This window comes from Alosa sapidissima, chromosome 8 (genome assembly GCF_018492685.1).
Source record: "Alosa sapidissima isolate fAloSap1 chromosome 8, fAloSap1.pri, whole genome shotgun sequence".
NCBI lineage: Eukaryota > Metazoa > Chordata > Actinopteri > Clupeiformes > Clupeidae > Alosa > Alosa sapidissima.
In genome coordinates this window covers 13,706,439-13,729,798 of record NC_055964.1, presented here as the reverse complement: position 1 = coordinate 13,729,798, position 23,360 = coordinate 13,706,439, and the positions used below count along the sequence as shown (strand labels likewise).

The 23,360-nt window shown below is 41.5% G+C and overlaps 2 protein-coding genes across 4 annotated transcripts in view; one reads left to right on the top strand and one right to left on the bottom strand.

The window, feature by feature from the left end:
• The first annotated feature begins 381 nt into the window (after positions 1-381).
• si:dkey-3h3.3 (uncharacterized protein LOC100144568 homolog) lies at positions 382-4,157 on the top strand. Its single transcript, XM_042100500.1, has 4 exons — positions 382-688; positions 1,081-1,974; positions 3,007-3,224; positions 3,542-4,157. Exons 1-4 carry the CDS (start codon positions 671-673, stop codon positions 3,609-3,611), a joined length of 1,200 nt encoding a protein of 399 aa, XP_041956434.1. The 5' UTR covers positions 382-670; the 3' UTR covers positions 3,612-4,157.
• A 1,424-nt stretch (positions 4,158-5,581) lies between these two features.
• Positions 5,582-23,360, bottom strand: part of parp8 (poly (ADP-ribose) polymerase family, member 8) — a 44,431-nt gene continuing 26,652 nt past the window's right edge. For 2 of the 3 annotated variants that reach the window (XM_042100497.1, XM_042100498.1), the window contains 15 exons: positions 22,624-23,360; positions 21,599-21,655; positions 21,249-21,344; positions 19,878-19,970; positions 19,022-19,147; positions 17,986-18,057; positions 12,891-12,958; positions 12,398-12,446; positions 11,783-11,895; positions 11,049-11,121; positions 9,416-9,485; positions 9,239-9,315; positions 8,367-8,436; positions 8,193-8,277; positions 5,582-7,867 (listed from right to left, as the gene is read on the bottom strand). The exon at positions 22,624-23,360 is cut by the window's right edge and continues 26 nt beyond it. In XM_042100497.1, coding sequence (XP_041956431.1) covers positions 7,765-7,867; positions 8,193-8,277; positions 8,367-8,436; positions 9,239-9,315; positions 9,416-9,485; positions 11,049-11,121; positions 11,783-11,895; positions 12,398-12,446; positions 12,891-12,958; positions 17,986-18,057; positions 19,022-19,147; positions 19,878-19,970; positions 21,249-21,344; positions 21,599-21,655; positions 22,624-23,360 — 1,889 coding nt within the window. In that variant the 3' untranslated portion in view covers positions 5,582-7,764. The remainder of the gene's footprint in view (positions 7,868-8,192; positions 8,278-8,366; positions 8,437-9,238; positions 9,316-9,415; positions 9,486-11,048; positions 11,122-11,782; positions 11,896-12,397; positions 12,447-12,890; positions 12,959-17,985; positions 18,058-19,021; positions 19,148-19,877; positions 19,971-21,248; positions 21,345-21,598; positions 21,656-22,623) is intronic. The other variant, XM_042100499.1, reaches the window with a different exon arrangement.

Sequence of the window (23,360 nt, the reverse complement as noted above, 5' to 3'; positions counted from 1 at the left end):
CTATTTAGTAAGGTTTTTATTTTTTAAAACGTCAGCAGCATTATGTCAGTGTTGCAGGGTGGTGTATTTTGCATTTCATGCATCTCAAAGGATGCTTGAAGGTCAGATAACCATTTTGTAGCCATGGTGTCCGAAAATAGGTTGAAAAACGTCTGTAACGTGGCCTATGATTTGATCCTAGGTATTGATAAGGCTATCAGGCGGCTTTTGCAGTCGACGACTAGTTAACTTACATAGACTGTCCATGTCAATGTCAAAGATGTGTTTTTCAAAAAAACTATTAACAAACTCCACACCAGTCTCGCGGGCCAGTGCGTCGTCGTAGAGCTCCTCCCGCACAACTTGTGACCGTGACGTTTGTTATGAGTAGGCTAGGCTACTTCCTGGTCGTCGAAAGAAAAGTGAAAGTCGATTAACAGACTGTTCACATGACTGTTGAACTGTTTGCTACTCTGCTGAGCATATAGGCTAGGCATGTTTAATGTTTTCACAGTTAACGAATGGTTTACATTTGTGTAGGCTATTTATCCAAAAGTAGTATACGCTATGAGGCTTTGTAGCCTAGGCTATGATGAAAGTCGGGGGTGGGGGCAACACTAGTCTCCATAATCATCATCCTACATCGTTATGAGTACTGTAGTCTAGGCTACGGGAGGCTACACTGAACACAATGGCAAATGCGTCTGAGGTAGGTATACTGAGTCCTCATATTCGATATTGGGACCTATCTAATCCTATTGTGTCTCCATGACGGGTTTCAACGGTCAGGTGGACCAAGGCATAAGGGCTAAGTCTACATCATCACTTAGCATCACTAACTAACGTATACGCTACTACACTGTATTGATACGCTTTTTTGATACACTTTGAATGTTGTATAGGCTAACCTGTGCTACACAAATGCTTACCCAAGCCTAAGTGAATTAGCAAGTGACATATTGAATAATGGACAGTAACCTGATATTGTATCCTATAGGCCTAGGTAACAATAGGCTAGACCTGCTTTTGGCTTTATGTCATTGTGTGTTTTTTCATTAGCAGGATGTAACGAGCTTGATTCAGTGTATTATCACTTTCCAGGTGTTTCATAAACTAATTGTTGATGGAAAAACGTTTGGTTCATTTGATGAAGCTGAGAAAAAGACTTATGAGTTGATGGCCCGACAGAAAACTACAGGTGCCAAGTATGACAAACAAAAAGCAAATTATCACTCTACGGACCAACTTTACAAGAATGATTGTTCACCAGCAGGACCTGTGGAGGTGGACAATACAGTCATGGCATACATAAATAAAATACACTCTCAGGAACTAAAGAGAATAATCGGGGAGGATGTTCAGATGACTCCAGTAAAAGGAGGGAAAATAATGTCATTCAATTCAAAGCAGACAGTACTTGCCCAGTTTGCAAGACAGAAGTTCATTACTTTCTATCAGAAGATCGCCACAGAGTTTCAGATGAAGAGGTTTGATTATAAGCCATCGCAGGTGAAGTTGCTTGAAGCTGAGTTTCCAGATCTGCTGATTGCCCCCAATACCAATAAATCGTACATTATAGTGACGGGGGGCTACAAGAGCATCGAGAGACTGGAGCAACTTTTGAAAAATGATAAAAGTCCATCGAGAAGTGTTGGGCATACTACACAGCAGGTCAATGTAAAGGACTTTGTTTCTCCAGCAACCCAGGATTCAAAAGAAGTTGAGGAGGAAACCTGTACGATTTGTATGGACACCTTGACAGAAAAGGAAACGTTGTCCAAGTGTAAACATTCATTTTGCAAGAACTGCTTGAAGAGGGCATTTCACTTTAAGCCCGTGTGTCCAATCTGTGGTGTTTTGTATGGGGAGCTGAAAGGGACCCAGCCTGAAAAAGGCACCATGAGGGTCACTAAAGAAGACAAGTCACACTTGCCGGGATATGAAAGATATGGCACCTTTGTAATTGAGTACTACATTCCAGGCGGAATACAAGGGGTGAGTATCCAGCACTTAACACTGAGTTTCTTTAGTTAAGTTTTACCAAGTTCTGCCATGCAAAACCACTAGCAAGTGCCCTCCATTCAATGTGCTGTGCCCACTCAAACTACCTGGCTGTCAGGGATGGCGGATTGATTGAAATCTCTTGATTGGTTAATATAGCTATATTTATTTACTCAATCATAACAACCTACGAGAGGCCCAGAGGCAGTCTTGGCTTGATTTTAGTAAAAGGCACAAAGTATTGTTCTGTAGGCCTACTAGTTTACAGTTATCCATACTGTCTGTCTTCATCAGTTTAGCTGGTTTCCCGGAATGTTGGGGTAAAAGTAACGTGCATCATTGCTAATTGCCTGAGTGTCTCGCAGAGTCAATTCCATTGTGCTCTCGCGAGAACTTTGGATTTCCAGGGTACTGTGGGGCAATTCCACGAAAAATTGACTTTTTGTCACATCCATAACGCCAGTAAAATGCCTTGGCATTTGTATGATAACATTCATTTTTTGTGCATTTTTTCTCATGTACATTCAGCCAAAAATAGCAAATGCTCAAATTTCATGTAATCATTCACATCATACCATACAATCACATTTTATTGGCGTTATGGATGTTACAAAAAACTTAATTTTCCATGGAATTGCCCTGTGATTTAACATGCACTACCAATTAAACGGGAAGAGATCAGATCAGTGCCACTGATCCCCATATGGCAGTTATGAATTGCTGTTTAAGTTCAGTTGAATGAAACTGCCTGCCACAAGTTGATTCCAGTCAATTTTATGCAGTAGTTTCCTTTGAGCAGCATTAGAATTAACCAGAGGTGTAAAAGTCCGGCTACAGAAAGCAAAAGTCCTACTATGTATTGGTTTTACCTCTGCACGCAACACAGGTGATTTCACTAATAGGCTCATCTACCTGGCTGAGGAATTGTGCCAATTAGAATCAGCTAGTTTAGTGGTCGGAGTACATATGTGGTAGGACTTTTACTTTCTGAAGCTAGAATTAACCATGTTTGCTGGTGTGGTTCAGGAAGAGCACCCCAGCCCTGGGCAGCCCTATGAGGGGGCATCACGTACAGCCTATCTTCCAGACTCCTCAGAGGGCAGAAAGGTTCTGGGGCTGCTGCAGCGAGCCTTTGACCAGAGGCTCATATTCACCATTGGCCGGTCGTCAACCTCAGGCAGGAACAACGTTGTCACATGGAACGACATCCATCATAAGACCTCACGTAGTGGTGGCCCGAGCAGGTATGTGACTTGGAAATCCAACGCTTGTCTTTCATAGATATTCAGAATTATGATAGCAAATTTAACGTTAAGAAAGCAAATTTATCATGGTAGAGACCTCGGCCAAGCGCCTCAGACCTGTAGTAGGTCCTCCATCAGGGAGGTTGTACTTGCACCTGTGTGTTCACAAACATGCTAAACCTAAGCAGTGTGTTCATTTCACTCTCAAAGTCTTAAGACTGTGTTGTAGCCTAGTGTTTCTGTGAGAATGGGTAATTGTAACAAATCCTTTGAAGATATGCTGAATTATGTACTGTGTTCTGATTCTGGTTCTGCAGCTATGGTTACCCAGATCCGGAATACCTCTCTCGGGTGCAAGAGGAGTTGAAGGTGAAAGGAATTTGTTAAACATAAAATAACATGTTTTATGATCCATCAAATGGAGCATCTGATCCTGCATCTGTTAAACAAGGAAAGACATGGCAGCTCTACTTTCAGTTTCAGTTGAATATACCATAGAGATAATGCATTGTATGTTTTGCTGCACTATACTGTTTTGCATAGTTATATGAAATAAGAATATACTTTTCTATATTTCCAACAGTATTTGAAATATTGGATATGTAACTGACTGTACTTTCAGTAAGAAGTATGAGATACACTACACTAATGCACAAATGAGTTGCTTTAATCATAATAGAATGTAATCGTAAGTGTTCAAAGACAAATATGTTAATTGATTTTAGTGGTTTCTGTAGTAAAGATTGACAAATATGTTCATTTGAATAATTCACATGTCCAAACAGTGATAAGAACTACTAGATCAATGCATGATGGGCCCAAATGTGTCTGCATATGCATTGTAAAATGGTTTGAGCCATCTACTTTTAAACTGCAGCAGGTTATATGAAAGACAGTCTAGGTAAAGGCATTTCTAAAAATAGATTTCATATACACGTCAATTGGTGTCAAACGTTGGCCCATTCTTTTAAACAGATAGTCTTGATATTGAAGATTCCAGGGGTCCCACTTGTAAATCCTGATCTTTAGGTAACTTCCAAAATTGTTCAATTGGATTAAAGTCAGGGCCTTGATTTCCTTTCTCTGAAACCAATTGAGAGTTTCCTTTGCTGAATGCTTTGGATCATTGTCCTGCTGGAAGGTCTAGCCACGTCTCATACTCATCGTCCTGGTGGATGGCAAGATTCTCCTAGGAAAAATCGCTCTGTGAAACTGTGTGAGGTCTGCCAGTACTATGAGATGAAAAACAGCCCCCCACCTTGATGCCTCCACCTCCAAACCTCACTGTTAATATGGTATTTTTAGGGTGATGCACAGTGTCATTTCTCCTCCAAATATGGTGTGTAGTATGACATCCAAAAAGTTAACATTTCTTTCGCCTGACCAGAATACATTCTCTCAGTATTTAATAGGCTTGTCCAAATGTTGTGTAGCAGACTTTCAACGACATGTTTCGACATGTTTTTCTTCAGTAATAGAGTCATGCGGGGTGAGCATGCATAGAGGCCATGGCGGTGGAGTGCATTACCTCTTTTCTCTGTAACAATTGAACCTGCTGCCTCCAAGTCTTAGGCTACACTTCTGACTATTCTTCTGACTTCCTGGTCAGAAATCTTGTGAGGAGATCTTGTGCATGGCCGATTGATGATGCAGTGATGTTCCTTCCACTTGCAGATAATGGCTCCAATACTGCTTACTGGATGATTCTTAAGTTTTGAAATGCATCTGTAACCAGTTCCACTGATATGTTTTGCAACAATAATGGTGCAAAGGTCTTGGAAGAGCTCTTTGCTTTTACCCATTATGAAATGTTTATTGTGTGACACCTTGGTAATGAAAAACCTTTTTATAGCTCATAATATGTACTGATACATATTATATTAATTTGCACAGATATGAGGGATAATTACTCTTTAACTGTGTATAGATTCCAGCTCGTTCCTGGCCATTCCTTGCCTTTGTGCACTGCTTTTTCTTAGCGTGTTCAATACTTTTTCCCTGTGCCATTCCACTTTTTTACTCATAACTCTACTTATGGACATTAATGTTTGGATTTTTTAACACGTGTGGATTATCTAAGTTAATACTAATGTCTGGAGAAAATTTCATGTGAATAGCCACACTGGAAGTATACTTACTGAAAAAAATGTTGACGTGTTTAATACTTATTTTCCCCGCTGTCATTGAGTCTCCTTTTGCAGTAAGAGTTAATTTCAGTAAATAGACTACTCTTGACTGCTGGAGGTCTGTGTGTTCAACACTGTTTTTACTTTAAAAAGGCTGTACAAATAAAAATTAACACTTTTCTGAATGAAATCATTTGCTTGTGTAATATGCAATGAAGCACTGCTAGGAAGTGATGTTTATAAGGAAATTTGAATTTAATGACCATAAACAAGTACATAAGCTACTATTTCCATAACTTGTAAAAAGCCAAAAAGCTGGACTTGTTTGCAAAATAAAGTAAAAGTAAAAACTTAATACAGAAAATATTTGGCCTCCATGTTGTGTGGCAGTATTTACATTATGTACAGTACTGTCATACATTTGCCATTGACCCACATCTGTAAGGCACCGAATGCAAAGTAGCATAATACATTTCCTTTAAATTGTGCAGAAAATATATGAAAACCATATAAACAGAACACTCTGTCACAATTCAACTAAAATAGTGATGCAAGTCCTACAACTGTATGCATGGTGGAACAACCGCATAGTGATGCAAGTCCTACAACTGTATGCATGGTGGAACAACCGCATTTGAACTTTTTTCTACCTTTTATTTGGTTCTTCTGTCACAACACACAATTGCAATTGTCTTTAACGACAGACCATTGAATCTTAATACCATGTCAATAAATATTCCTGCCCCTTTTATTAAAAACAAGGTGATGAAATCTTTGAAGCCTAAGAAAGCAATTGAAAACCCCATCACTCTAGCCAACTTGCAGATTTTTTTTCTCTTAACTATATAGCCCATTTAAATACAATACAATTGCAATATAAGCTGATTTATTAAAGCAACTGAAACCACAAAAAGTTCAAAGTCCTTAGTATTTACATTAGATATCAGGTCTGTATAAAATGTGTTTGCTCTTAAATCTTGAAAGTAGTTGGGGGCGAACATCTTATGTTTTATCGCTGTATCAAGTATAAGTGTATTGTTATAAAAAAGAAACAACAAGAAATACTTAGTGACCCTTCCGCCATTGTCTTTCAAGTTCAAGCACAGTTTTACATATTTCTGCCATCTGAACACACTGTCGCCACATACTGAACTAAAGACTGTCTTACAAGCTGAGGTGAAAGAAAAATCTGACTCTATGCTTAAAATGACTTTTATCTTGTATCAAGAGATTGTATTCTGCATTAAGATTTTTTGAAGGCTATGGCTTAACTTATCCACTGTTAGGTCATTAGTTTTGCTTGATGGGAAAACTACCTTTTAAGTGAATGGTCAATATTGTGCAGATGTACTGAGTGTGCCAAAGTCATTTAGCGTGTATTCTGGAGATTGTAAAGAGCACGGTGACGTATAAACAAATGCACTGCTTTCTCCATATTAAAATCATGTACAGAATATGGAATTAGAAACATCTATTCAAATGAACAGTCTCTACAATCAAAACTGGAATTGTATTCAATGTTTTTTTTTTGTCTTTACTTAATCTTAACCTCTGAATCTTTTTGTCAAACCTCAAGAATGTTCAGTCAACCAATGCTGCTTCATTCACTTCTTTAGTTTTGTCTGTTCATTTGACTAATATTTGTAGACTACTGAAATCCATTACACTGCATCTCAGGTTTTACCCGCTAGTACTGTGAACCTGCCATTTCTATGAACCAAGAACACAGCAGATACCTCAGAATTTGCCTCAGTCCAACACCTTGGCATGCAGAGCATTTAGCCTGAGGCAATGTCCACTTGTGCTTCCCCACAATTTTCATACAAGAAACCCAAATACTTTAGAGTTGTAAATAATCACAATTAAGTCTAAATGAAGGCATTTCAAGATCTAAAATAATACAAATAAAGTGCATATCAACACCCTCCTTATACACAAAGTATTGTACTTTTGCAATGCGCAGCTCTTCATAAACAAATGTGTACCTTGCAGTGTCACACACACCACTTCTTCCCAAAAGGCCAAATTACGTCAAATTCAAAATACTCAAAATCATTTCTAAGGTATGTCATCATTATTTTTATTAGAAAAAGAGAGTCACCTGTCAGTTAAACTGAGAGGTACTACTGTATGTCACCAAAAAGAAAAAAATATTATTTATAAACGGTAGTAAAGTGGACTCAGCATCAATCTCAGAAAGATTTCTGGTAATCTTGGGGTATAAATACTTTAGCTCGTCCTCAACATAGCAAATATGTCTTAAATTATTTTTTAATTTGTTGATTTTGTTGTTTTCAATGTTGCTTTTACCAAAAGAATACACAATTGTGTTGGCTCCCCCTTACTCAAATGGCCAGCTTTGAGATGGCGGACGACGGGCCAAGGCAGCAGTATTGCGTCGGGTCAGTTCTCATTCACCCAGTGGCTGTCTGATTGCCAATGACACGCAGGATCTCTCTGTGTATACTTGTGTCCTGGGTGTTAATGCTTGTGTCTCCAACTTGCCCATCCTCATAACTGTGAGAGAGAGAGAGAGAGAGAGACACTCACTGATTTTAAGTTATTATGGTGTATCAAAATTAAGATACAAACATTTGAGACGAGATAAAACTCATGTTTATAATCTTTTGATTATGAAACCATGCAATTTACTGCAAATTACTGCCACAATTCAAACTGTTATAATATCACAACCACTAGTTGAAAGTAAACTGCCTAAACAGTCATCAATCATCAGTAAACAGAGATAAAGACCATAACAACTTGTGACGTGCGTTTGCTGTTGCCGGAGTACCGCAAGAGAAAGTGCACACATTGACAATTCACAGGGCTGCTTACTCACACAAAGAAAAATCTTGTACAGACATGGTCTGTGTTTGGAACCACCCAGATATCGCCATGTTTGTGCAGATCTTGGGAAGTGATGACTAAGAGTCAGAGGACCAGAAGACAATATCACTTAACTGCAACAAGCAACAAAACAGTGTCAGACTATTAAGCACTATGGGATGCTTACCTTCACATAAGGCTATGCACTTTAGGTTTCTGCTTTGCAGGAACTGTGGCTGCTGACCCTTCTTCTGTGACTGTGGAAGTATACAGAACATTCACATCACACCTTGCTACAGTGTTTGTTAAAGGCGCAGCCAGGGATTGTACACAGTTTCAAGCCAATAACATTTTTTGTCACATTCAGCAAACTACTTCTCACAATCTGCTAGCTACCCATCCTGTGAGTACACTGTAAAAAAAAACTGGTCTCTGTAAAATGTAAATGTAAATCAGGTTTCTAGGCCAAGTATACTTGCGTATACAAGGAATTTGGTCTCTGCATTTATCCCAACTGTGAATTAGTGAACACACAGTGTGGTGAAGCACACATTAACCCGGAGCAGTGAGCTGCCTTGCTACAGCAGCGCTCGGGGGAGCAGTGAGGGGTTAGGTGCCTTGCTCAAGGGCACTTCAGCCGTTCCTACTGGGCAGGAATCGAACCAGCAACCCTTCGGTTATGCCATGATTGCCCACTGTAGGCAGCACAGGCTCCAAAAACTGGAAAGAAAGTGGGGGCAGCTGGCCCCCCAAACAACAAAAAAACAAAACACTGTGTGTGGTTTCTCTGGGAATACTGAAGGGAGGGGTGAGCTACATCTCTGGTGTGTTTTGTTTGATCCTTGGTCAAAATATAATGTATGGTGTATGGGACAACAGCGTCTGCTAAGAAATTTGAATATAAATATAAACATAAACAAAGGTGACGTCATGCCCAACTGCTGAGTTGAACTAACATTAAGTTATTTTCACCCAGCTGTTTCTATTTCTTTTTTTGACTGTATTTCTTTTTAGCGTCCTAGGTGACTGTAGGCTGGATAAAGTGAGATGGTTGTTCACCTGTAAGTGGATGTTTGTCTTGCTGTTTGTGGAAGTTTCATCCTTTGATGTAACTTTCTGTTGTTTTTTATTCATCCCTGTGAGAACAAAACAGTACGTCTCACACTTCATGCGATTTTACAGTCTTGGTCCAAGCATCTGGAAGAAACATTCTTCAGAGAATACTTGCAAGCTTACCTGAGTAACCAAAAGATATGCTTGACAAAGGGCTAAGGTAAATTCCACTCCCATAGATGGCGCCATGGAGCTGCAGAGACAAGAAAAATAACACAGGCAGGCTATCAGAGTGTTGACTCACACTAGTTTTGTAAACAAATAAGCAAAATTTCATACTGTGAATCTTTAATGAATGCCCTGGGGCTGCATATTAATGCTGTGATTACACTGTGATTATGTTGTGCTGAAAGAGATATTTTTAATTATTTTTTATGATAAACAAGCCAAACAAGCCTTAAAAGGCACAGATTGGTGTGCTGTCAACAGTGCAGAGTGTGACTCATCTTGAATATGAGGACATAATCCTTTCTTTTAACTTAAACCCTGGCACCCCACATGGGGAACAGTGCAACACTTCTGAGGTGGCCCTTTTAGTTTTCCAATGGTCAAGCCATTGCTAAAAGACCATAGAGGCCAACATGGATCCAGACATCAGTGATGTTTCCACATCCTAATCGCTGTGTGCTGGCTCCTCTGTATCTTGTACTTGTGTTTTCCCCAGTGGTCCTGGTGGGGTCTGGTGCTAGAGGCTAAGAATGAACAACCACATGGGCTTTTAGGGGTATTTCTGGGCCATCTGCTTTGCAGGTGATGTAGGGTTATGGGTAACTCTAGGCTAACCCATCGTGGTTTAAAACAAGTCTACACAGCTGGAGAACTAACAGTCAAGTCCCAGAGGCCAATGTGAACTATATGCTGTAGTTTCAGTATGTGATGACCTAAATATAGCCCTCAATGGGGTTTTCTGTTGCCAGGTGGGCAAACCAGACATCAGCTTGTATAGAATTTAGCCCACACTTACCAGAGCAAGCATCTGACTCAACCAGCAGTTTGTTCAGATGCAGTACCACACTAACCTATGAGTGAAACAGCAAGGAGCTGTGTGGCCCACTCTGTTTTACACAGAGATGATGACATGCAGAAGGGAATTGAGGCCAACCGAGGATTCTTATGAAAAAGCAGTTTTCAGTGATTGATTTAAGATGCGTATCCTCATCCTGTTTTTTCCTAGCCTGACGAGCCAGACCCACATTAAAATGTAGGGTCTGGGCACTCACCGTTCGCAGTGCTCAGTCCGATGGGCGGGATAATCGGTTGTCTTTCAAATTCCCTCTGCACGCAATAGGACAACGCTGAGTCCCATGCATTTTCCCACCAGCGGAGCTAGTTGGCTAGTTCAAACTTTTGCCAACTTAAAACAAGCTTAACTCGTGTCACACTGTTGGCCAACAGCAACATCCATCTTCTTTGTTTTGAAGTAGCAGGGAATTCAAGCCAAACCGTTGCAACTCTGCCATCAATCATTATGTTAAGCCCGCCTAACGACTCTATACATGATTTGATTTGTCTGATAGAAGTTTAATTTTTCGAGCTCACAATCCAACGGAGAGTTGCTAGACTAGCCCTGGAAGCAAATGTAATTTGCTGCCGCTAGGGTGCGTCTAGATTTCTAGGCTAGTTTTTAAAAAAAATGGCTCCAAAAATCGAGGTTATGGTCAAAAAGTACACGTAATTCAAGTCCATATCTACTATCTACTCTATCCACTGTTAGCACTAGTATAGTTACTAGTGACACTTTCCTATGATTACTTACTTGGAGTTTTGTGTTGGATGCTACAACCAGGCCATTCCTCACAATGGAGTGCCAGTTCTCTATGTGAGATCCACTGTGAGGGACAGAGAGCAAAATTACAACAAAGCTTTTCAATGACATGTCTTACACATTTCCACAGTAAGACATGCTAACCACCGTCAACAATTAGAGGTTGACCGATTGATCAGTCGGCCAATTAATCAGGTCAATTTTTGTTGTCACTCTAAAAGGCAGACCCCAGTGGATGTTGCCCAGTGCAGGCTACTATTTTTTATTATTATTTATATTAAGGCCATTTTGGCAACAGTACCTCATTACTGTCAACAAACATAAACAAAAAGTATGCAGAGAAATTTGGGAAAGTCCTTAAAATGTTTTGAGCCATATATTATTACAACCATTAACTACCATCATGCTACCTACTAACATTTGCCCAAAGTCCCTTAATCAACCCTCAACATATTAGATTGTAATGTGCATGGAATAATACAATCGTAGAATAAATTACTTTGAAAAAATACTAACTGGAAAAACAAAAAATGGACCAACAGAAATCGCCATCATATCAGGTATCATATCGGCTGCACGGATATCTAAAGACCAGCATTGACCATGGAAAAATCTGTATCACAAACAACGATCAATTACAAGTATAATACCAACATGGAGAGCATAATTTGTACTTTGATTATCATTTTTTACTGGTCACTGATCTCAGTGACAGAGTGACTTACTGGAAAGCGAAGGTGCTTCCAAAGTGTGTTTTCGCAGCTCTGAAGTTGGATTCTTTGGCAGGTGGGCTGCTGAGGAGGAGGAACTGGTGGGGGGTATGCATGAACTTCAGTTGCTGCAGCCACACACACACACACACACACACACACACACACACACACACACACACACACACACACACACGAAGAGAGAATGAGGTGGCATCTTCCATAAGATATTAAGATATGCATTATATATCTAATTGAATTGTACAGATGAAATCTAACCAAAATAAAATTTTGAAATGAAATGTGGGATCTCAATGACATGAAAAGTGAGTCCAATGTAATGGACAGTTTTGAGCATCAATCAGCGAAATCCGTTGGAATGGGGTATATTACAGTGGCATCTCAACCAAAGCACAATTTGTGATGGGATATTTAAAAACCTAGGTTGCTGATGCTGAGAATATTGTAGGTGCTGACAAAAAATTATGTTTATTAGAGACGTGTCCCTGCCAACACTTTTCGTGTTTCCGTGTATGCATTAGTCAAAACTCTAAGATGACCATCAACAAATGGAAGAATGTTTTTACAAAATGAACATCAGGTTTTCAAGAAGAAGAGAAGCTGACTTACTCTGGTTACCGGGAGCTTAACTATATGTGACCTGTTACTGGATATCACCCTGGAAACAAGAGAACATAGCTCACTATTCCAATAAAACAAACACAGACGATACACAGTATAGCACTTTATATTCAGCTATGCCATGGAAAAGCAGGCTGCTAAGGGAGCTATGAGTTTGAGGGTGCTGAGTGAAATTCAGGTAGTCATTTCCTGAGCTAAAGTGCACTTCTAACGCAATCCGACTGCATAAAAAAATTCATCACCTTGAGAGTGGAGCCTGCATGTCTTTTTTATGCATATCACAGTGTGTGTGTGTGTGTGTGTGTGTGTGCCTGTGTGTGCGTGCACGCTCATGTCTGTTTCTGTGTGTGTGTGTGAGTGTGTGTGTGTGTGTGCCTATGTGTGCGTGCACGCTAATGTCTGTTTCTGTGTGTGTGTGTGTGTGTGTGTTTGAACTGACTCCTTTTTCCTCTTAAAGCCCTAGACTGGCTTCCTATCTTACCACTGCAGCAGTGGGTGTGCCAGCGGGTCGTGCTTGTCCATTTGCTTCTTGATCTCCAGGTAAGGAGCCTGCAAAACAAGAACCAGCCACTTTATTTCCAAAGTTTTTAATCTGTTCTTCACTAAAAATCATAAACAAAGGGCATATTTCAGTCAATGGCCACATATTGAGGGTTACAACATGACAAAGAGAGCGACACCATCACAACATTACCATCCCAACAGTCTAGTCCACTAGAGTGTCTAGTTTACTAGGGCATCAGTGTACTAGAGTATCAGTCTACTGGAGCGTCAGTGTACTAAAGTGTCAGTCAACTAAAGCGTCAGTCAACTACAGCATCAGTCAACTAGCTCTAGTATAGAGCAGTGGTTCTCAACCTTTTTTCAGTGATGTACCACCTGTGAAATATTTTTTCAGCCAAGTACCCCCTATTCAGCGCAAAGCATTTTTAGTTGAGAAAAAAAAGCCTTAAAACAGAGCACTGTGCCATCAGTGTCTAATTTATTAAACTATGGAACCACGACTCCATCTCCATCCATAAACTTCAACCACGACTCCATCATTTGAGTTTTGACAGTGATTGACAGGTGATGGCGGGCGGCATATGACAAGTTGGGTCGAACCATCCTGGTATGGGGGGGACTCTGGGTTTTTAGGATAATGAAATTGAATAGCCTACTGAAATATAAAATTAATTTTGTGAACTTATATTTTCCTGAAATATTTATTAAATAATTGTTTTTAAAGTATTTTTGCATGGATTCTACTTTTTAAATCTAGTATATTTTAACCCTAAGCTGTTTTTAGGGCATTTTCACTACCTTTATACATAAGGATTTATTCTGGTCATTGTAAGTACCACACACACATATTATATATTGTTTTTTTTCAGCAGAGTCTAGGCTATCCAGATCTGCCATCATTTCATGTATTAGTACTAGCATTGAAATAGCATTAAAATATAAAAAGCGTATTATAAAAATTCTTATATTTTGACATGTATCTCACCACAGCAAGCTCATAGCTCTACATGCATTTATTTTATTTATTTATTTATTTTATTTAAGGTTTATTTAGACATTGACAGTGCACATTAATGAACATAAAAATGTAAATGCGCCAGAATTAGCCAAAATGGCTATTTTGCATCTGTTGTCCATGGGCCGATGTTAACAGGCCAGATTGGCCTACAAGAAACTCTACACACATCATTGCAGACCTAAAAGATAAAACAACACTTTACACATAAGATGTACTATAAAAAAAGACAAACAAGTGAAAATAAGTGATAAAATGAGGGAGGGAAAAGAAAAGAAGAAAAGAAAAGAAGAGAGAGCATGGGGCAGGGATGGTAAGTGTGCAGTCGCCTGGTAAAACTGGCAAGCAGAGTCAATAGCGGTGTGTTATTGTGTTTTTTTGGTTGCTGATTAGCCACTTCTTTAGGTTGGATTTGAATATGTCATACGTTTTCATGTCTCTCATATAGGATGGTATTGTGTTCCAGTCATGTGCAGCTCTAATAGAAAAAGCAGATTGGCCAAAACTACTTTTTCTCAGTTGAATTACACAGTCTCCTCTAACTGCGCTACGTGTAGATCTGTAAGTGGGTGGATTTGTTTTTACAAACTGATTTAGAACGGGAGGAGCCAGTCCATTGATCATCTTATACACTAAACATGAGTTAGTGTATTTCACCAGATTTTCCCAACTTAATATCTTATATTTTTTAAAAATTGGACAGTGGTGATGATATCTGGGCTTTTTATCAAGGACTTTAAGAGTCTGTTTGTACAGTGACTGGACAGAGGTATAGGAAGTGGTACCTGACTGAGACCAGGTTGTTAAACAATATGTAATGTGGGAGAAGATCATTGAGTGCATGTACATTATTGCAGCTTCAGTTGACATACAGTTGCGGAAGTTTGCCAGATTGAACTTGACTCGTTGACAAACCTTTTTTATGTGAGGTTTAAATGATAACTGATTGTCAATACGTATTCCAAGATACTTAAACTCAGACACTACTTGCAGTCTCTCCCCTGCCACTAATACATCAGGTTCTGTAAAATGTTTTTTTGACTTGCTAAAAAACATGCACACGGTTTTGGATATATTCAATTGTAAACAATTTTGGTTTAACCATGCAGTGATATGTTGCATCAAGCTTGTTAACTGATTTGTGGCCTGAACTGCACTGCTGCTGTGCACAAAGATCACTGTATCATCTGCATACATTTGAGTGTTGGCATCGGGGCAGACATTTGGCAAATCATTTACATACAGTGAAAATAAGAGTGGACCCAATATGGAGCCTTGTGGGACACCTGTGGGTATGCCAAGCGATTGTGATTGATGGTTTTTCACTCGGACAAACTGTGACCTATTTGATAAGTATGATTCAATCCAATTAATGGCGCAGGAAGAAAAGTTAAAAGTTGATAATTTGGATAAAAGCACCCCATGATTGATGGTATCAAATGCCTTCTTTAAGTCTAAAAAAATAGCTCCTATTACCCCTCCTTGGTCTACTAAAGATTTAACTTTTTCTAAAAAAAAGCAATTAGCTGTTTCAGTTGAGTAATTAGCCCGGAAGCCAAATTGCATTGGGTGCAGAGGGGTGGGACATTCAGCAACCTTGGATACCACAGGAAGTATGCTGATCGGCCTATAGTTACAGGCGGAGAACCTGTCTCCACCTTTAAAAAAATGGAGAGATAGCTGCCAGTTTCCAGACCTTTGGAAAGATTCCTTCAGTAAATGAGTGGTGTAAGATTTTTTTGATGGGATGGACCAATGATGTAGAGAGCTCTCTAAGCATTACTGTGTTCATGCCAATTACATCCCTTGCTCTTGAGGATTTGAGAGATCCTACCACTCTCATGACATCTGCCTCAGTAATAAGTTTTGTATTGAATATATGTCCTGTTGGTATGGATTTCAAGATATTAAACCTGTCTGGAGTGCCAAAAGACCTTCCAATCGTAGCTACTGAGTCAACAAAATAGTTATTAAGTACATGGGCTACCTCAACTGGATTATTTGTAGTCTTGCCGTCAACAATAAGTTCAAGAGTTTTTAAATCCTTGTCATTTTGTCCTTTTTTTTAAAAATCCTTTGTCATTTTGTCAATTGGCTCCAAATAATTTTAGCATTTCCTTTTGCTTTATTAATTATGGTTAAAAAGAAGTTTGCCTTAGCTATTCTGAGTTCTTTAATGACTTTGTTTCGTAGTGTAGTGAAGTTAAGTCTGTCATTTTTTAATTTGTTTTGAGAGCAGTTTTTAAAGCCAGGTCTCGTGCTTTCATGAGATTAACAATGCTTGGATTTATCCATGGAACTATATATTTTTTCTTTCTATGTCTTTGTTTACATGTGAATTTTTCAGTGATTTTTTGCAATGTATTTGAAAACTGTTCACTGTCCTCTTCCACATTTTCCCCTGTCAGGACTTCCTCCCAGTTAATGCACTGAACTGTGCTTTTAAAGCCTTCGTATCTGTTTTTAGGGAAACTGAATGTTACCTGTTCTTGAACTAGTGGTGTGAACCGTTTTATGGCAATGAGAGTCATATTGTGGTCTGATAGACCAGTCAGCAAGTTGAACGTTTTAATGATCCACTCTGGCTTATCATTGCCATGGTGAAGGAATTCCCTGGGGCTGAGCAATTTACAGACATATTTGGTGTGTGCCTTACAGAAATAAATGTATAAATGTATAATAAATAGATTTAATGACCTTTCTGCGCTCCATATCTGTGACACGAACTGATCTGATCAGACTTGACCCGAGTTTACGTGTTATAGCCTGTGTGTGCCTATGGTGTCTGCACTCATTATTCTCTACAACTTTTTTACTGCATTGCCATGAACAAAGTAAAGGCAAAAAAGGTGTTTCTTTGCCGAACAAATTGGGATGCAATATGAGCCTTGAATTGGATGCCATGATGCAGGAATTTGGTAGGATCTCAAAACCGGATTATGAACATTCTTTGCCATAGAGAAACACACAATAGTGTTAGATTATAAACATGCTTTGCTACAAAAACAGACAAAAATGTGAGGTAAGTCGAGCTATATGCAATTATTTTGCTGTCACTTCATCTGTTTTATAACCCAGAAGGATGTACGTGGTATCAAATGATAGCTCCGTTTCTCCTCTTTCATCTGACATGCGTGGCATATCTATCCGATCACAGGTCCGCGAGTAATTCAAACGAGAGTAATGGGTGTGCAGCATTGGTTTTTGTAGGCCTACATGACGTTATTATTTTGTAGTCACTTCGTCTGATTTCAAAAGCCAGAAGGATCAACATACTTGCTATCAATGGATAGCCCTGTGTCTCCTCTTTCATCTGATATGCTTGCCATATCTATGCGTTCACGGGTTCGCGAGTAACTCAAACGAGAGTAATGGGTGCGTAGGTGAACGCAGAGAAGTAAAGACTGTAAATATGGTGCAATTTAATTTCATGATTTTTTTTTATTTTCATACTTTAACGTACAGACAAGTGCGTTGTCTCGTTGGAAAGCCCCACTTCTGCTCTGTCAGGCAATAAAGGTTTCATCTCGCTGCGATGAACAGTTGCGGAGCAATGTAACAGAGAAGAAAGGGTGTGTTGTTTTGACACACTTTGCGTCAATCGGGTTTTAAGGGTTAAAATCTCACGTACCCCCTGGAGTGCCTTCACGTACCCCCAGGGGTACGCGTACCCCCATTTGAGAACCACTGGTATAGAGCATGAAGATCACAACAGTCTAGTACTCCCTGGGTCCTCTGTGTTTATGTTAAGAGTGAGAGTGGAGTGGAGTCATATTTATTTACTTTTGTTGATGTGACAGAAATTGCTTATACCAGTACAAATATTTCTCAACATTTACAGTCCTACAAACCCTGGCTAGGTACTATAACCCTGTTAATCAGAACACATTCCTACTCACACACATTCACATACATATATATAGGACACCTTCACTATAACCCATACTCAATAACACACATATATGTACAACTGCTGGATGCCACATATATAACGCCTCCATGAGCGCACATTAACAAAATTAAAGAATCAGAAATAAAAAAAAAATCATGCACTTACACACACCTGAGTCATCTCTCTGATCGATGTAAGACTGTCCAGGGCTCGCATCACTCGATCGTAGTCTTTTTTCTGGAACATACCAAACACAGCAACGCGTTACGATGCAAAGACAATAACTGGAAGATGTAATAGCGTGGGTTAATATGATTCACACAGTTGAGCCACAACTCCCTTTTTTGTAGAGTACTGGGATTGAGGGCCTGCTATTTTGGGTCCCTGCTGTGAAAAAAGAAGCTTAGCTAATCACAAAATGTCATAAATCATAACAAGCACCATCTAGCATCAGTAGCCTACTGGAGATCACGTCTATGTCTTTTTCATATCTTATGGGCCTTTTTGGATTGCAAAGTATGGTGGAGAGAAGGACAGATGAAGGCATGGGCACATGGGAACTCCAAACCCACATGAAGGCTCAGTGAGTTATACACTTACACCCACAGTCAGCACCCTTATTCTGCATAGCAACAGTCCTCTTTAGCTGCCACTCACTCTCCATGTGTCATTACTTCTAATGAAGGGCCTCAGTTTAAGGGCTCCATTTAAATGGCTCTCTCTCCCTTTCTCTCTCTCTCTCTCTCTCCCTTTCTCTTTCTCTGCTTCCTGTGTGTTGTGTATTGTTCCATTTTATTTTTCCAGTTTTATGTCACTTGTCAGACATTTCCCATAGTGGCAGCTACAAATTTGAGGCTAGGGGCATGTGAATGTTTCCCTTTCTGCCAAACAAAACAAGTAAAGAAATACAAGATGACATGTTGGCTCTGATAAAAAAAAAAACTCAGGGTACAGATGAGTGTGAGCACCACAGCGCCGAATGACTGTGTCAGAACAGATGCGCTCTCAGAGCAGGTTGCAATTCTGTGCAGATCTCTTGCGACATTCTCAGACAAAAAAAACTCCTCCTACACTACTGAGCAACTGCAGCACGAAGCATGGAGCCAGTGGGACTGAGCCTCTGTTAGGTGAGCAGTAATGAGAAGCAGCCATGGGGCTTGTGGGGTGTCAGGCGTACGGAACAGGACAGGGCAGAACATACCCGTGGGTTGAAGGCCAGGGCCTGGGAGTCGTTGGGGTCTACCACTGATGGATATGGCTCAAAGATCACAACTTTCCTTGGGGACTCCAGTGCGGAGCGACACATGGACACCAGCAAATCCACAACCTGCAAACACAACACACACACACACACACACACACACACACACACACACCATTTCAGCTTCAAGGGGATTCATTTACCTCAACCATGTGACTTTTCAGCAATCGGTGGAAAATGGTGATATAGTGGTACAAACTGTGGCACCATGTTGAGATGCAACATTTGGGGTCTAAAAATACAGTGATGGAAATCTCAGACTCATTATGTCAGTGTTCCATCATCTCCTCCCTGCTGCTCTGCAGGCTGTATTGAGGAGAAATCACAGACCTTTAAGACTCTGCAATCAAGCACTGCCAATATAATGATTAAAATGATTATGACAGAAACTTTGTATCTGCTGCCAGATATTTCAGTTGTTGTAAAAGCATTCTTTGCTCCCTTTGGTGCGTAATCTCCCTTGTCTCTAGCCTATAATGAAGTCATTTAACACAGCAAGATGCTCTGAAGTGTGAGTGTGAAGGACTCTGAGTGTATGCAACAAGCAAATATGAATATATGTGTGTGTGTGTATATAGCTTGTCTGTGTGTGCGTGTGTGTGTGTGTGTGTGTATGGCAACCTGGCGTCCAGCATGGTGTCTGTGCTGAGACGGGTGTAGTGGGAGCTCCACCAAACTACCCCAACACAGCCCGCACACCCTTGTTAACTGCCGTCATTAATGCAAACAGCAAGATGCTTCAGAAAACGTTTCTGATAGTGTGTTTACTGTGTGTGAGAGAGTGTGTTGAAGGTACCTGGGCTCCTGTGGCGATCTCATCAGCTGCTTCGTTCATAACCCCCAATGTTTGGAAAGCAAACACGCAGAGTTCTCTCTCACACACTGTGGGCTTTAGACACACACACACACACACACACACACACACACACACACACACACACACACACACACACACCACAAAGTATTAAGTGTACAGATGGCACACAAATGCATCCTGATGATTCATATCTGAACAGTTAAGTGTGATGATGAGGGGGTGCACTGGCAATCTGGTCGTTTTGGTGTCCATCTTCTGTGGCTGTGCGAAACGAACAGTATAAATTAGTCAACTCTTAGCCACTAACCGCCGATTTAATTTACCCCTTTGGTCGATAGGTTGGCCTTTTCAAAATGACAAAGCTAATCAGTGGCCCGCCGCAACGGGAGACTGAGGGAATTTGACATTCATTTCATAACCTGATCATTCTTTATCTGCCCATTTTAATCTGCATTCATTTATAAATCACCCGTTCACTCCATAACGTTACTGAAGACGAAAAAATAATAATCCTCCCTGAGGTTCATACGACTTTAGCGTTAGCCCTTTAGCGTGTGTGTGCAGTGGTATGTATTGGTTTGATATACTGTGAAGGGGAGCTGTTCATAAAGCACCGGATAATGAGATGAGTGCGGGAGTTACGGTACATCAGCTGGCCTTTGCCCCCGCGGAGATGGAGGGAAGATGGAGGGGCTAAGGTGGAGGCGCGCGCCGCACCTCGACCTCCCCATGTCATCAGGGAACCTTAGGTTGGGTGAGGTAGGGACGCGGGCGCGGGCGTGCCCACATTCATCGGAAACTAATTGGGGTCGCCTCGGGTCTGGCGGCAGACAAAGGGGAACAGAGGGCTCTAATGAAAGATTTAATTAAAGCCGCGCCAATCTCGGGGAGAAGTGACAAAGTCAATTAGAGCCATCACTTAACCCTGCCAGGCGAGCCAAAAGAACGAGGCCAAAGAGAATATGTCAAGGAGGCGCGGAGCACAGAGCAATGACACTAGACTGCTCCTCTCCAAGTCAAGTTAGGTGAATGTACAGTTCTCCTCACACTTAGCCGCACGACACAGACAGTACATCACATTTGTAGCCCAGAATCAGGCATAGAAGCCTAACAAAAAGTGAACATGAGGAATTCTGGATAGTTCTAATGTAGATGCAGGGCGTTGCAGAATACAGAACATACACAGTGCAAGACAATCCATTACCAATGGAATGTCTGTTCAAACCACTTTTATAGCCTGGTGTTCAGCTCAGTTTCATGAAGGGCTGTATTTGATTTCATGTGTTCTTCCAGCGTTCTGAGATGAGGGCGATGAGAGGTAACAGAGCTGGGGCAAACTCGGACACTTACTCGGAGCATGGGTCCGTTCTGGAAGACGTGCGGCTCGTCGCAGACTACGCAGAACTCATTGAGGACCGGGATCCGCTGCTGGGCGTACTCCATCGTCTGCAAGGCGGAAAAGTGACAAGGAAAGAAATGTGTTAAGATAAGGCCCCCCCCCCCCCCCCCCCCCGCCCCCCCGGGGTATAAATAGCCCAGGAATTAATTGCCTTGACAGCTTGGCAAGGGCAAGTTCATTCGATCCAGGCCCGGGGAGTGTAATGTATATGATGCAGCCACTGTTCAGCGGTTTAGTAATGATGAGCTGGCCATTGTGTGAGAGAAAAGCGCTGCGCTGGGTGAATGCAGAGAGCGTTTACCTGAACCAGGAAGCCTTTATCTCGCACTGGTATACACTTGGCTCCATTGTTGGGTGGCTGGAGGAGAGAAGAAAACACATACAGTAGGTGGTTCATTACAATGACTGATAACAGTGAGCAGTTCCATGCAATGTACACCATAGATAATGCTGGGCCCCTCAAGTTATCGGTAAGAGGAAACGATCTAGAAAATGCTACGCTCATCACATTTCAGTCCCTCCATATCAATTAGCTGGTGCTGTTCTATGCAGAGAATGGTCTTTGTGCTTGCACTACACACAGCCATGTGGACTCAATGTGTCAAATGAATGTCATGTTGACATGTGGCAAATGTTGAGATAAGGTGAAAGATTTAATCTGGTCTTTGAGAGAAAAACAAACGGTTACAGTATGACAGTTACCAATATTTTAAAGCATATTTCAAGGTTTTTTTTTTTTTTTAAATGTTCAAATTCAGAGAACTCCAATTCACTTGTCTATTCAAAGAACTCATTTTTTTCAGGCTTTTAAGACCATTGGAATACCTCCAAAAGTGTTTTCCAATACATATCATTTTAATTGACACTTTTTGAAGCTTATAAGATTCTCAAGTCTGCATCAAGTGAGTGATAAGAATTTTTCACAAATTACATGCCTCTGGTACCTACTGAGCAGGAAAAACATTTTAATTTACTCCAGACCTGGGATGGTTCTGAGAACCCAATTTGTGATGGTTATGAAAACTTATTTTGATTTAATTGTACACATTTTTGGCAAAGCAGGGGAGATAAAACCCAGTACCAATAATTTTCATTTTCAATATATGTTGACAAACAACATGATCCCAACAGCATAACCTTGTGTGCTTTTGCCTGAGTGCCCAGTGTTTATGAGCCTTTACGTTGGTGTTTCTTTATCATGCTTGATTACCTCTATGTTTCTGTGTGTCTCTATAAGGTTGTACTGTATATGTTTCCGTATCTGTGTCTATGGTTGTGTATGTGTGTGTGTGTGTGTGTGTGTGTGTGTGCAGTTATAAATCTCACCACAGCTGGGGTGGAGGCCAGTGACGGCGCCAGGATTCCGATGAGGCCCGAGGTGAGTGAGAGCCTCCTACCTCCTCCTCCTCCTCCTCCTCCATCTCCGGCTGTGCCTGAGTCCTTGCCGAAGGGGTCGGCGCGGCCCACGCGGGTGCTGCTGGAGCAGGAGCGACTGAGCAGCCGGTGGTGGTGCCGCAGGCCGTCCAGCTCCTCGGCCACCCGCATGCTGCCGGAGCACGAGCGGCTCAGCAGCCGATGGGGCTTCAGCGCACTGCCCATACCACCTCCTCCTCCTCCACTTCCGCCTCCTCCTCCGCCTCCAGGGCTCTCCCCGAGGTTGTGGTCAGCGTGCGGGTCTCCAGAGCAGGAGCGCGGCAGCGGCTTGTGGGGCCGCGGCGGAGGCAGCGGTGGGGGCGAGGAGCAGTCGTCGGGCTTGAGGGTGGACGCCGAGGCAGAGCAGGGCCGCGGGAGCAGCCGGTGGGGCTTGAGGGAGAGGGAGGGCGTCGGGTGCGGGTGGGGGTGGTTGTGCGGCGGGAGCTGGGGGTGGGGGTGCTCCAGACGGGGGTCGCTGGACAGCGAGGACCCCAGCAGCCGGTGCGAGCGGCTGCCTCCGCTGCCGCCGCCCGTGCAGCCGTCGGCGGCGTCGCCGGACTTGACCGCGCCCGAGCAGGTGCGGCGCAGCAGGCGGTGGGACTTGGAGACGCCGTCCTGCTCCGGCTTCAGCTTCTTCTTGCTCTTCACGC